General features: G+C 40.2%; 1 protein-coding gene across 1 annotated transcript in view; it reads left to right on the top strand.

Annotated features, from left to right (window-relative positions):
• Positions 1–15525, top strand: part of LOC126249193 (uncharacterized) — a 231976-nt gene that overhangs the window by 183912 nt on the left and 32539 nt on the right. The window contains exon 8 of the mRNA XM_049950847.1: positions 8028–8291. Coding sequence (XP_049806804.1) covers positions 8028–8291 — 264 coding nt within the window. The remainder of the gene's footprint in view (positions 1–8027; positions 8292–15525) is intronic.

Genomic DNA, 15525 nt, shown 5'->3' with positions numbered 1-15525 from the left:
TGACATTCTGCTAAGGCCAGGAGGAATACCTGTAATGGCACTAGATTCCTAGGTTTGATTCCTGACTGGTTGAGTGGGAGCTACTTCACTGTCACCTGTACTGTGTGACATTTCTCTAGTCTCATGCCCAGATGAACTAAGCTGCTGATTGAGATGATGGTTATGATATTTCACAGTACGTGGAAGTTGTAGCCTGAGGTGCTTGAGGTATCTTGAATGCCGTAGCAATATGCAAAACTTCTAGAGAGGAGCCTGACTGCTGTAATGCACTTAAATATCCAGTACTAATCTAATCACTACATCACATATTAATGATTCTGTGTAGAATAGTCCACAAGAGCATGTAAACTTGCATCTTCTACTCAGGCCTTGTAGGTCTTCCATTCATGATTCATAACTATCCGATGTTGCTTTAAGATATTGAAGGAACTATAAAGAAGCTGTCATGATATGCATTTTTGTGGCAAATTGTTCACTTAAAAGCAAATGGATATTTGTGAAAGGCAGCAATGGTGGGTTAGATAAAGGAGCCAACTTTTGCACAAGATAGTAGAGATGTTAATTTGTATTTAATAGAAAGGATTGCTGTTGCTCAGGGTAATGAATGTTACTTGCCTGAAAATAAAGTGCTAAAACCTTTTGATACTCTTCCCAGTCCTTTTGAGTTCATTAAATGGCTGGAAAGTTGGAATTGCTGGAAGTGACTGTTGATGTGCTAGATATGTCAACTTCTGCATGAGCTCGTGCTGCTACTTGAGCTTTCATTTCCATAGCTCAAGAAACTACTGGCCCATTATGGTTGAAACACTTGGCACAACATTCTGACAAGTCTCATTCTGGTGCAGGATGAGCTGCAATTCCACAAAATTTTCGACAACACTGTTGTAAGTCTACTTTTTCAACAACTCAGATTTCATGAAGATCAACTTATTTACAATAAAATCACACAAAGTAATAGCTCCTGACTCTTCTGGAAATACACAAAAGACTCCTGGAATCAGTTACCTTATGTTCAATGCAGTACTCTGAAAGTCTGTTGAATAGCTCACAAGTCCATGCTCGAGAATATTGTTTGTACAGTAGGTTCAGCTAGGAAACACTCAGAACGAACCACGCTCTTGGTGTATCGATATGGTGTCAGTTTGTTTACCACAAACACAGTGAGTGAAGACAGTCCTGTATTAGGCAGACAGGAAAAGCCCTGAGGTATCAAAGTGTTGTCAGCAGTTAGCAACAAAGTCCAAATTACAGTCCAAGAGAAAATCATGCAGCACGGGGTCGTTGCCAATAGATATACTGGAGAGCTTGCTGTAAACATTGGTTGGTTGACAAGTGACTGTAGAGATCTGCAACAGCCTTTAAATCTGCTGCAGGTGTTTTGCCATGAGATCTGGCATCAGCACATGTATGTGTGTGTGCCATTCCTAGTGACTGTCAGACATACACATAATTATATCGAGTGATTCATCCATATGTACAGAGGAATTGCAGGAGTGTTTGTATAATTGGATTATATGTTTGTGTGGTCCAAAAACATTTTGTTTATATCCTGTTGAGTTTGGATCACTGGCCACCTCCAAAAGGACAGTACAAAGAAGAAAAAGTATCAGAAAAAAGTCATTTACACTGAAGAGCCAAAGAAACTGATACACCTGCCTAATATTGTGTAGGGCTCCTGCGAGCACACAGAAGCACCACAGTACAACATAGCATGGACTCAACTAATGTCTGAAGTAATGCTGGAAGGAATGTACACCATGAATCCTGCAGGGCTGTCCATAAATCCATAAGTGTGTGAGGGGATGGAGATCTTGTCTGAACAACACATTGCAAGACATACCAGAGATGCTCAATAATGTTCGTGTCTGAGAAGTTTGGTGGCCAGCAGAAGTGTTTAAACTTAGAACAGTGTTCCTGGAGCTACTCTGTAGCAATTCAGGATGTCTAAGGTATCGCATTGTCCTGCTGGAATTGCCCGAGTCAATCAGAATGCACAATGGACATGAACAGATGCAGGTGATCAGACAGGATGCTTATATACATGTCACTTGTCCGAGTTGTACCTAGATGTATCATGTCCCACACCATTACAAAGCCTCCACCAGCTTGAACAGTCCCCTGCCGACATGCAGGGTCCATGGATTCATGAGGTTGTCCCCATACCCATACACATCTATTCACTCAATAAAATTTGTAACAAGACTCATCCAACCAGGCAATATGTTTCCAGTCATCAACAATCCAGTGTCTGTGTTGATGAGCCCAGGTAAGGCATAAAGCTTTGAGCCATGCAGTCATCAAGGGTGCATGAGTGGACCTTCAGCTCCAAAAGCCCATATTGATGTTTTTTGGCTGAATGGTTTGCATGCTGACACTTCTTGATATCAGCAGCAATTTGTGGATGGGTTGCACTTCTGTCATGTTGAATGATTCTCTTCAGTCATCGTTGGTCCCATTCTTGCAGGATCTTTTTCTCTCAGCAACAGTGTCAGAGATTTGATGTTCTACCAGATTCCTGATATTCAAAGTACACTCAGGAAATGATCATACTGGAAAATCCACACTTCATCGCTACCTCAGAGATGCTGTGTCCCATCACTCATGTGCTGACTATAATACCACATTCAAACTCACATAAATCTTGACAACCTGCCATTATAACAACAGTAACCAATCTAACAATTGCACCAGACACTTGTTATTGTATATAGGCATTACCAACTGCAGCACCATATTCTGCCTGTTTACGTATCTCTGTATGTGAATATGCATGCCTATACCAGATTCTCTGGTGCTTCAGTGTATATGACATACTAGCAGTCATTATTTTCTACATAGCCTGATCATAGAATTAATACAATTTATCTTGTTACCATTACTAATAAAATCTAAACGTAAACTGAGAGATATAGGGGAAGCTACTGAAGACAGTATGAGACTGTATAAACAGGAAGAAAGTATGACGAAACAGTGATGCAGATAATATTAACAATTACAAGTTTAGGCATATTTTGTAACAGATTGATACAAAGTATCTTGTCAGTGTTGTCAGTGCAAAGTAGAAGAGTTAACTGATAGGACAGTGTGAATAGTGACTCACAAGAAAAGAATCTGGACACTAATGGCACTATAGATAACTACTGGAGAAAAATGTGATATGAAATAAAAGAAAATCACTTAATGTATCTTCGATACATTGATTTTCCATACATTTCAAAGGTTACATCCTGTGTTACAATTAAAAGGTATGCTGGATACATTAATATACAATGCCAAAGTGAAATAGGAAACCATTTATGCAACAGCACATTCACAGTAATATGGCAGTCCAAACATAATCAGGTGACATACATGGAAGTCACACCATAATTGTAAATATAATAATATATGACAGAGATAGTACAAAATGAAGATTCAGGTACAAATTATGTGTTGTCATATAACAAAATAAAATAATACTTCCATAAAGTTCACAAAATGAAACTATTTCATAATTATGTGAGCTATGTCTGATGATACAATAATGAGCAATTTAGACATCATATAAATCATATAAATGGCTAAGCAGGGATGGCTAGAGGACAAATGTAAGGATGTAGAGGCTTATCTCACTAGGGGTAAGATAGATACTGCCTACAGGAAAATTAGAGAGACCTTTGGACAAAAGAGAACCACTTGCATGAAAATCAAGAGCTCAGATGGAAACCCAGTTCTAAGCAAAGAAGGGAAAGCAGAAAGGTGGAAGGAGTATATAGAGGGTCTATACAGGGGCAATGTTCTGGAGGACAATATTATGGAAATGGAAGAGGATGTAGATGAAATGGGAGATACAATACTGCGTGAAGAGTTTGACAGAGCACTGAAAGACCTGAGTCGAAACAAGGCCCCCGGGAGTAGACAACATTCCAGTAGAACTACTGATGGCCTTGGAAGAGCCAGTCCTGACAACACTCTACCATCTGGTGAGCAAGCTGTATGAAACAGGCGAAATACCCTCAGACTTCAAGAAGAATATAATAATTCCAATCCCAAAGAAAGCAGGTGTTGACAGATGTGAAAATTACCGAACTATCAGTTTAATAAGTCACAGCTGCAAAATACTAACACGACTTCTTTACAGGTGAATGGAAAAACTAGTAGAAGCCGACCTCGGGGAAGATCAGTTTGGATTCCGTGAAAATGTCGGAACACGTGAGGCAATACTGACCCTACGACTTATCTTAGAAGCTAGAATAAGGAAGGGCAAACCTACATTTCTAGCATTTGTAGACTTAGAGAAAGCTTTTGACAATGTTGATTGGAATACTCTCTTTCAAATTCTGAAGGTGGAAGGGGTAAAATACAGGGAGCGAAAGGCTATTTACAATTTGTACAGAAACCAGACAGCAGTTATAAAAGTAGAGGCACATGAAAGGGAAGCAGTGGTTGGGAAGGGAGTGAGACAGGGTTGTAGTCTCTCCCTGATGTTATTCAATCTGTATATTGAGCAAACAGTGAAGGAAACAAAAGAAAAATTCAGAGTAGGTATTAAAATCCATGGAGAAGAAATAAAAACTTTGAGGTTCGCCGATGACATTGTAATTCTGTCAGAGACAGCAAAGGACTTGGAAGAGCAGTTGAACAGAATGGATAGTGTTTTGGAAAGAGGATATAAGATGAACATCAACAGAAGCAAAATGAGGATAATGGAATGTAGTCAAATTAAGTTGGGTGATGCTGAGGGAATTAGATTAGGAAATGAGACACTTTTAGTAGTAAACGAGTTTTGCTATTTGGGGAGCAAAATAACTGATGATCGTCGAAGTAGAGAGGCTATAAAATGTAGACTGGCAATGGCAAGGAAAGCGTTTCTGAAGAAGAGAAATTTGTTAACATCGAGTATAGATTTAAGTGTCAGGAACTCACTTCTGAAAGTATTTGTATGGAGTGTAGCCATGTATGGAAGTGAAACATGGACGATAAATACTTTGGACAAGAAGAGAATAGAAGCTTTTGAAATGTGGTGCTACAGAAGAATGCTGAAGATTAGATGGGTAGATCACATAACTAATGAGGAAGTATTGAATAGGATTGGGGAGAAGAGAAGTTTGTGGCACAACTTGACTAGAAGAAGGGATCGGTTGGTAGGACATGTTCTGAGGCATCAAGGGATCATCAATTTAGTATTGGAGGGCATCGTGGAGGGTAAAAATCGAAGAGGGAGACCAAGAGATGAATACACTAAACAGATTCAGAAGGATGTAGGTTTCGATATGTACTGGGAGATGAAGCTTGCACAGGATAGAGTAACATGGAGAGCTGCATAAAACCAGTCTCAGGACTGAAGACAACAACAACAACAACAACAACAACAACAACATAAATCATACAGTGTTCATCACCCACAATATAAAAGTCCCATAATACCCATTTCATCAAGGTCAGGCGTAAGCAGCAACACAGAGGGCTCTATAGCTTTATGTGGTATACTGTGACATTTCTCCTATGAATGATATAACGTGTACATAAAAAAAATTGATGGAGGAAAGTGGTGGACAGAGATTATGATCTAATAATTTATTCAGAAAAGGGTGTATTAGTATGAAGATCCAGATGACATCTGGGTTGGTAAACCTCAGTTGATTTTGTTGTTCTTAGTGGTATACTCTACCAATAAGCTGATCATCTCCAATCTGGCTTCAATTTGATGATGGTAATGCCTACATAAAAAAACGGTGCAAAAGCTGCATCAAAGCTATAAGATATGCATGGATTTGTCAGTGATCCAGCTTCTGTAGGGTAAAATGTGTCATTTATAGGTCTGGAGTAGGAGCTGTTGAGTGGAATATATAGAACAGGCCTTGCACCTGAATCTTCCACAAGGATATGACCCATGTTTAAGTAACTGGGAGTAGATGTGGGATAAGGATGGACCAGGATATTTTGTACATTGGTGGGGCAGCAGAATGTCACTAGGAAATAAACTGTGAATAATGTACTGTTTGAGGCTTTCTCAGCATAATAACTGCATGTGGAGTTCTCTGACACTGCATCAGATAATGTAAAGGAAACTGCATTTTCAATAACACCATTCAGTGCAATGCATGAAACCCCTTCAAGCAATGTGAATGTTATTTAACACAAAGCTTATTTCAAACTCTCGCAAATTTGATTACTTTGGAGAGATTAACTTAATTTATTCATAGTATATCATAACATTTAGTATTTCCATATGTCTGTCACTGTTAATAATGCTGAATAAAGTGATGTAATATAGGATGACCATAATTAAACTTCCAGTTTCAAAATGCTGTAGAAAGAGAACCACTGTTTAGAATGATGTCAAAATTTGAATAGCATATTACTGAAGCAGTGGTTCTTAATGTAAATGGTCTTGGCTACAAATGATTGATGAATTGCAATACATTGTCTATGGTTAGAGTTTGGTTAGAGTTGCACATTACACCATCTAAACCATTCAATCTCTGTGTCTGCACAAGTTTGGTGACAGCAGTTGTGGCACAGTTAGTAAGGTAAGCCCATCTATCATGGCAGGATTGTACCACATCAGATGGAAAAAAAAAGTTTTTAATCATTCTGAGTCCAAAAACTGTATATAAAGCAAAATGACACTGTTTTTTTAATTGTTCTGGTGCCAAAAACCACATAAAAAGCTAAACAGTAGCTGTTTCAAATTATTATGAGCCTGGCACAAGACTTTTCAGCATGATGTCTGCCACAGGCTGCAATCGAGTAACAGCCTGTTCCACAACAGATTGGAGTGTCTCAGGGATGACATTCAGAATGCATTGTGCGCCTTCAATTCAGCTATGTTCATAACTGAGGCACTGAACACAACATCTTTCAGCTTATCCCACAGCTAGAAGTTACAGATGAAAATCAGGTGATCTGAATGGCCAGGCTGTAGGGAAATGATGGCTGATGATTATAGCATTTCTGAAATTCCTCTGCAGCAGCACATTTCACTGGCTGTGCTATGTGCAGAGGAGCACCACCTTGAATAAAAGTGATCCTATCCACACATCCATGCTGTTGAAGGACTGAAATGACACTGATGTGCAAAAGACTGTCATAGCATTTATCAGTGATGGTACATCTAACAGGACCTGCAGATCTCTTCTCCTTAAAATAATAATAATAATAATAATAATAATAATAATAATAATCTGCAATGCTGCATACTGACATGTCCTTGGAGGTGGAAATGGGCTTCATCTGTCCACAGAATGGTCCATGGCCATTCATTGTCCACGTTCATGTAAGCAAGAAATTGCAGAGCAAATGTTTGTCTTGCATACACATCAGCAGGAATCAGCTCCCAAATGTGGAAAATTTTATATGGATAGTAAAACAGGATGTTTCATAGGATTTTATGCACTGTACTCACAGGCATGTAAAACATTCAGGCAAGTTCTCATGCACTGTATGTTTGCACACCACCACTCGACCCCTCATGCAATTCTGTGGGCATGTGTTTGGCAGACATCAGATCAATTGCTTTCCTCCCTCTGTCACATTGCGTTTTAAAAGAATCTGTCTGTTTAATTTTGTGATCCTTTTCTCCAGACCCTTAGCAGACATCAAACTAATGCCATTTTTCATACCATTGTGTGTGTGGAATTTCTGCATGGCTACTGGTGCACAGTCACCTTTCTTCTAAAAGAGCTCTACCAGCAGCATGTGATCCTTCATGGAGAAAGTCATGTTGGGCATCTCGGACAAACTGAGGAACAGCCATCTATTGGTGTGCATATTCTGATATTTACAGTGCCATCTGCCAGTCAAATTTTCATTTATTTTGTTCCTCATGATCTTTCGCCTTGCACCAATAATGAGCAGTTCAAATTTAATGTCATTCTGAGTAGTGGTTTTCTTTCTAAAGTGTTTTGAAACTGTAACTTTAATTATGGACACTCCTTATATTTCTCAAAGGAGATACATTTTACATGACTGTTAATGAACAATAATATTTCCACCAGGTTACAGAAATTTTTGATAATAACTAAAGACTAGTTCATTATTTTCAGGGGTATGCTGAAATACCATCAACACTGGGAGTTTCTCATTTACGGCGTATACGTGGTGACAACTATTGTGGTGTTAGAGCAGCAGTTTTCCAAGTTTTGGCACAAGGTCTGGCAGTGCCTTCTGCTTACAGTACATTACAATATCTAATGAGCAGTGAAGGGCATAATTTGGTGCAAGATTGGACGTTTGCTGGTAGATTACCATACGAAGGAAGTAATGTACTTTCTGGCGTTGAATCCTGTCTGCAGAGCCTAGATAATATGGTAAATACATTGCTGTGTATGCTGTATTTAAGTACTTTATATGGAAGTGGAATATCTTACCACCATATTTGCAGAGTATGTCTTGTATAAGGACAGTGCAGCTAAATAAGTACTGAGAACAAATATTCCCTGTCCACACCTCACTGTATTGCTCACCTCACTGAACCCAGTTATCTAGTTGAAAAGTATCTACAACTAAACAAATTTTCCAATAAATTCACATTGAGATTTAAATATTAATAACAGCCCTCCAGTGTAGAATAATGTGCATGCAACACCAAATTAGAAGCAGAAGTACTCAACTGAAGGCTACATTGTATGAAGAAGTTTTATTTATAATCTTTTCAGTGTAATAGATGTCCTGCTTGTTGTATTGTACTGCAGATGATATTTTATCATTTCACCATTTTCATGACTGAGTCAGAAGCTAGTGGTGTGATTCTGATTTGAGTTGAGCTTGTCATGTATATATTTAAATTCCAGGTTAGTGCTGGCTTAATATGAGTATGTGATTCTACAAACTGTTACAGATATTATTCAAGTGTCTTCATGCAATATCCATTAAGTTAGTCACTCACAGGAGACGTCATGCTTATATTGTGTATCATTGCATTTAGTTTTGATAATGGCCTCAGTTTTGTAAGTGAGAGTGTCCACAAGTTTCTTCAAGTGTGCAATATTCAGCTGAGGCCATTCATTGATGATTAGAGCCTACAGAGCTACTAAATTGTGAGGATGATGACTGACACATTTCACCCACTGTTCCCAATAGTGTCAGACATTTCCTACAGGATTAAGATCAGGTGATATAGTTGGCCATTGGAGGTGTGATGGGGTACCTGAGTGTTTTTCAAAATAGGAGGGTACATGTGAAACCCTGCAAACACAACTGTTGTCAACTTGGAAGACAGGAGTGTTCACAGCATACTCACCATGAAGATATAAAACAGGGGTGGCTAAGAATTCAGCTTGCGAGTCATGCTCTGGCACGAGTGCCATTGTGTTCAGCCTCACTGCACAGTTCTCCCCCCCTGCCACACCATGCTGTCTGAGTACAAGGAGGGTAGGAGGGGAAACTGTGAATGTGCAAATTTAAATGGTAGTTCAGTCACACTGCATGCAACTTGGTTTTATATTTCACATTTCTCAACAACATAGATCATAAAGATAACAAATTTTCAGTATTATTTTTGGCATGCTGAACTCAAATCTGGTACAAACTGTCACATATGAACAGACCCAGACATTTTCAAGGATTTTCATACTCAGGTTGCCATTTAATTGTGACTTATTTAATTTCATAATGGAAAAAGGTTTTCACACAGATACATTGATCAGAATTGATGCACTTTTTCAACCTCATTATGGAGACATGGAAACTCAAGCTGAGGAAAGCAATATATACATTCTGTACAATTATAATATAAAAGGATTTGACTTTAAAACAGGAATTATGTTGCACATGCACAGGGGTGCTTTCCACTGAAATGGTGGTCTTGAAAACATCCTGAAAGGTTTACCAGCAGTAAGGTCTTAAAAACAGGTGTAAGATTGACAGTGCCTTCAAAATGTTGGGTACTTTCCTTGTAATTATTTCCAGGTCACATGTTTTCTTTAATTGCAGTGAGTTTAGGAGACTGGACTCTGTCTGTCAAATGTGCCCCTATAAGGCAATTTTCTTTTTAAATGCACCCTCATTAAACCAGAAAGTTGTTTCTCACCTTGCAATGATTTACTGCAGGCAGTGTGCAGTAAAGTTCACTTAAAATGCAAGCTTTGCAGTCCATTCTGGTTATTCTAATTTTCATTCCTGCACTCTTTCTTCTCTTTTTTTTTTTTCTTTTTCTTCCCCTTCATAAATTCACCGATAGTGCGTTTTAAATAAAAAAAACTCTTTCCAGGCATGTCCCTTGCAGTAATATAGGTCGTCTCTATACTCTTCATTCAGTTCAATCATAAAACATTGCAACTGGCAGTGGAATGCATGTGACTTCCAAAATCTCGATATTCATACCAATTTTTTCATGAGCTCCATGCCCGCAAATTTAACACAAAATGTTTCTTGGCATTTAGAACAATGGGTACCATGTATCAATCATTGCAATTTTTTGTTCTTTCATTGTCAACTAAGTCCAGATTCTTTCTGCATGGTATTGCAATATCATTTCATACCAAATTTGCAGTAACTACTGCTTATGCAACTGCATAATATGATTGAGAATTCTCAACCCCTCTCCTCTGTCATTCCCATTCATTTTTAAAGGCATGTGATGGTAGATTGCTAGACTGCCTCTCTTTCTGCAAACAGCCACTGGACCTGTCAGTGTCCTTCATACCATGAACAAATAGCAAAGGGTAAACAGCACTGACACCATGATTTTGCCAAACTAAAATGAGTTTTGCAACCAAAAAAATGTCACACCACAATATTAAATGAAATAGCGTGCTGTATTGAGTTCTTCTGGGAAGGAATGAGCAAAGCCAAGACAGGCTAAGCTTTGGCCTGCATGTGGTCCACACAGCATACCTGCATGAAGTTTGGTGCATGATGACCAACTCTGATATAGAAGAAATGGCAGCACTTGGTCTGTGGTAGTGTGGAAATAATCATCCTGCTTCACGTTCAATGTAATCTGGATGAGTGGGGAGAGATCATGGTATGAAAAACATCCACAAAATGTAACAGAACCAGTGCAAGCCTGAACTACACCATCTGCACACTGTAGATTAAATGTTTCTTTGGACTCTCAGTGAACTTGAGGTCTTGCATCATTTGAAAAGAGACAGCTTAGTGACTTGTTGGACTATGCTAAATGTCTCCAGTCAGCTACTGTACAGATTCTGTATTATTTGGGCCATTGAAAATATCACTTTTTGCACAGTACATGTCTCCAAATGTCCACCGCACATAGGTTCCTTCACAATATTCACTCAAAAACTGGTTGAGATGGTCCTGAATACTCTGATATCAGCAATTCCTGTTGGATAAGAAACCAGTTCTTATTGCCAAGGCATGACATTTGTCTCCAATCCCTGTGTGTTACAATCATTTTATGAGCACTGTTTCTAAGCCATGTTACATGGCTGTGAGTGATACACCATTTGTTGTAAATGCATCAGCATTGATACAGCAAATAACTCCATTCTGCCAGTCTGTCACAGTCTTCGTATCAATCCATCTTACTTTGCCAATTCAATACAACTGATTGGCACACACACACACACACACACACACACACACACACACACACACACACACACAAAAATCACAATGACATATATCTTACATCAGTGCCACCTGGTACTAGTTCTACACCATCCACAGTGCTCTGAGGTAACCATTGTGCTCTTTTAAAAGGGGGACTGATATTTTGTCCTGTAAGTTTAACTTAAATCCACATACACTTTAAAGATTTATTTTTGACAAATATTTCATGTTCAAATTTTGCTCATTACTGACATATTTGTATCTGTGGTCTTCTTTAAACATAATTTACTTAATGTGCATAATGATATTTATACTATACAATATGTTGTGACCCAATTCATGTTTGTAAAATACATATCTTGTGATTAGACAGCCGTATTCAATCTGCAATTAATATAAGGTAAAGAAAAGATCTGACTTATGGCCCAAGATGTGTCAATTGGGCCTGACTGACTGCCCTGTTATCCTGTGCCAGTGGCGTCATCGGATGCAGTTTGGATGGATATGTGGTCAGCACACCACCTTCTCGATTGTTGTTGGGTTTCTTGACCTTGGATCCACCACTAATTAGTCGAGTAGCTCCTCTGTTGGCCTCATGAGGCTGAGTGCACCCCATACAAGTGCTCCCCCCCCTCCCCCCCTTCCCACCCCATCCCTCCCCCCCCCCCCCCCCCCCCAAATAAAAATAGCTGGAAGTACCAGGAATTGGACCTGGATCTTCCGCATTACAGTCAGCCGTGCTGACCTCTCAGTTAGAAAGGTGAACGCAGTTAATAAAATGTAACAATTGTTTTGCATTTGAAATTTATGCACTTCATTGAATACATATTTTTGCAACTTTACTTACTTATTTTATTAATATCATCCTTAGCTGATATATTAAAAAGATATAAGCAGTTACTATTCTAATACCCTGCTTTAATGGCAGTTTGTGGATTTTATATGGGGGTTCACTGGAAAATTGACTTCAGTGTTCTAAATGACTAAATATAAGGCTAAAACCTAATAACAAACTAAATATTGTAGAGAAATACACTTACTTTTTGATGAATATTTTTATGAAATCGCCTCTCCTCACGAGCAGAGAATCTGTCACTAAGACATTCTTTGAAGTATACAGTACTGCATACTAAATCTTTCTTGATGGAGATTGCTGCTAGTGATGTTAGCCTCTCTTGACTCACAGTAGTTTGCAGGAAAATGTTTGTTTTTTTCAGGGTAGAGAAAAATCAACTCTCCTCTGACGTTGTTATCAGTATTGTTACAATCACTTTCTGGAGTTTCATTATTTCTCCAAAGGGTTCCTGAAACTTATTTTCAGACAGGGGTTTCAGAAGAGGTACAGAACCTGTGAGAGTCCTAAACTCATTCCTCATATGCAGTATTTGAAGCTCTGTTTCCAGCTTATTGCATCCAAGGAAGGGATATCAAACAATGGAAAATCCAGGATGGAATGTAACAATACCAAAGAAGGAAAGTTGCTACTATAAATGTGCACATTGACACTACACTCAGCACACTCACACTCACATGCACTAGCAGCAGCATACTGTATATGCAACTTGATTTCCAAAAATATTGCTGAAGAGATCTTGTGAAATATATCCCTTCCTTGTAACAATATCAGAGAAGGAAAGTTTGCTACTCACCATATAGCGGAGATGCTGAGTCGCTCGTGATAGGCACAACAAAATGATTCACACAATTACAGCTTTTGGCTATAAAGGCCTTTGTCAACAGTACACATACGTACACACATGCGCGCACACACGCACACACTCACGCAAACAAAACTTGCACACACATCTGCAGTTTCAGAGAACTGAAACCACACTGCAAGCAGCAGCACCAGTGCATGATGGGAGGGTTGACAGGGTGGGAGTAAGGAGGAGGCAGGGGCGGGGAGGGGGAGGGATAGTATGGTGGGAGTGGTGGACAGTGAAGTGTTGCAATTTAAATGGAGGGCAGGAGAGAAGGTGCGTAGGTGGGAGGGGTTAAGTAGCGGAAAGGAGAGAAATAAAAAGAAATTAAAAGACTGGGTGTGGCGGTGAAATGACAGCTGTGTAGTGCTGGAATGAGAACAGGGAGGTGCTGGATGGGTGAGAACAGTGACTAATGAAGGTTGAGGCCAGGAGAGTTACAGGAACGTAGGATGTATTGCAGGAAAAGTTCCCACCTGTGTAATTCAGAAAAGCTGGTGTTGGCACATGTTGTGAAGCAGTCATTGAGATGAGGGATATCATGTTTGGCACAGTGTTCAGCGACAGGGTGGTCCACTTGTTGTTTGGCCACAGTTTGTCGGTGGCTGTCCATGCAGACAGACAGCTCGTTGGTTGTCCTGCCTACATACAATGCAGCACAGTGGTTGCAGCTTAGCTTGTAAATCACATGACAGATTTCACAGGTAGTCCTTCTATATAAATGATACCAACCATTTCCTCGACCGACTCTCCATAGTTCCTGTCCCTTTACCACACCGTGCCCTGCTCATCACTATTGATGCCACCTCCCTGTACACTAACATTCCTAATGCCCATGGCCTTACTGCTATTGAACACTACCTTTCCAGATGCCCTATGGGTTCCTAGCCAACAACCTCCTTCCTAGTCTCCATGACCAACTATACCCTCACCCACAATTACTTCTCCTTTGAAGGCATTACCTACAAACAAATCTGCAGTATGGCTATGGGCATCTGCATGGCACCATCCTATGCTAACCTATTCTTGGGCCATCTAGAGGAATCCTTCCTAAAAACCCAGAATCCTAAACCCCTCACCTGGTTCAGATTCATTGATGACATCTTTGCTATCTGGATTGAAGGTGAGGACACCTTATTCACATTCCTCCAGAACCTCAACAACTTCTCCCCCATTTGCCTCACCTGGTCCTACTCAACCCAACAAGCCACCTTCCTAGATGTTGACCTCCACCTCAGAGATGGCTACATCAGTACCTTCATCCATATCAAAACTACTAACCACTTGCAATACCTCCACTTCGACAGCTGCCACCCATTCCATACTGAGAAGTCCCTTTCGTACAGCCTAGCCACCCGTGGTCATTGCATCTGCAGTGATGAGCAGTCACACTCAAAATATACCAAGGGTCTCATTGAAGCCTTCACTGACTGTAATTATCCTCCCATCCTTGTACAAAAACAAATCTCCTGTGACTTATCTTTCCAGTCTCCCGCCACCTCCCAAAGTCCCACAGTCCGGCCACAGAGGAGCATTCCCCTCGTCACTCAGCACCATGCTGGACTGGAGCAACTGAATTACATTCTCCACCAGGGTTTCGATTACCTCTCGTCGTGCCCCGAAATGGGAAATGTCCAGCCCACTATCCTTCCCACCCCTCCTACCATGGTATTCCACCATCCACCGAACCTACACAGTATACTCGTCCATCCTTACACAACCCCTGCTCCCAATCCCTTACTTCATGGTTCATACCCCTGTAATAGACGTAGATGCAAGACCTTCCCATACATCTTTGTACCACCACCTACTTCAGCCCGGTCACTAACATCACCTATCCCATCAAAGGCAGGGCTACCTGTGAAACCAGTCATGTGATTTACAAGCTAAGCTGCAACCACTGTGCTGCATTCTATTTAGGCATGGCAACCAACAAGCTGTCTGTCCGCATGAACAGCCACCGACAAACTGGCCAAAAAACAAGTGGATCACCCTGTTGCTGAACACGCTGCCAAACATGATAGCCCTCATCTCAATTACTGCTTCACAGCTTGTGCCATATGGATCCTTCCCACCAACACTAGCTTTTGTGAATTACGCAGGTGGGAACTTCACCTGCAATACATCCTACATTCCCCTAACCCTCCTGGCCTCAGCCTTTGTTAGTCACTGTTCTCACCCATCCAGCCCCCTCCCTGTTCCCATTCCAACACTACACAGCTGTCATTTCACCACCACACCCAGTCTTTTCTTTTTATTTTTCTCCTTTCCACTACTTAACCCCTCCCCCCTCCACACCTTCTCTCCTGCCCTCTGTCTAAACTGC

Source organism: Schistocerca nitens, chromosome 3 (genome assembly GCF_023898315.1).
Source record: "Schistocerca nitens isolate TAMUIC-IGC-003100 chromosome 3, iqSchNite1.1, whole genome shotgun sequence".
In the NCBI taxonomy this organism is placed as follows: domain Eukaryota; kingdom Metazoa; phylum Arthropoda; class Insecta; order Orthoptera; family Acrididae; genus Schistocerca; species Schistocerca nitens.
The sequence above is the reverse complement of the archived record's forward strand: the minus strand, read 5'-3'. Positions and strand labels throughout refer to the sequence as shown.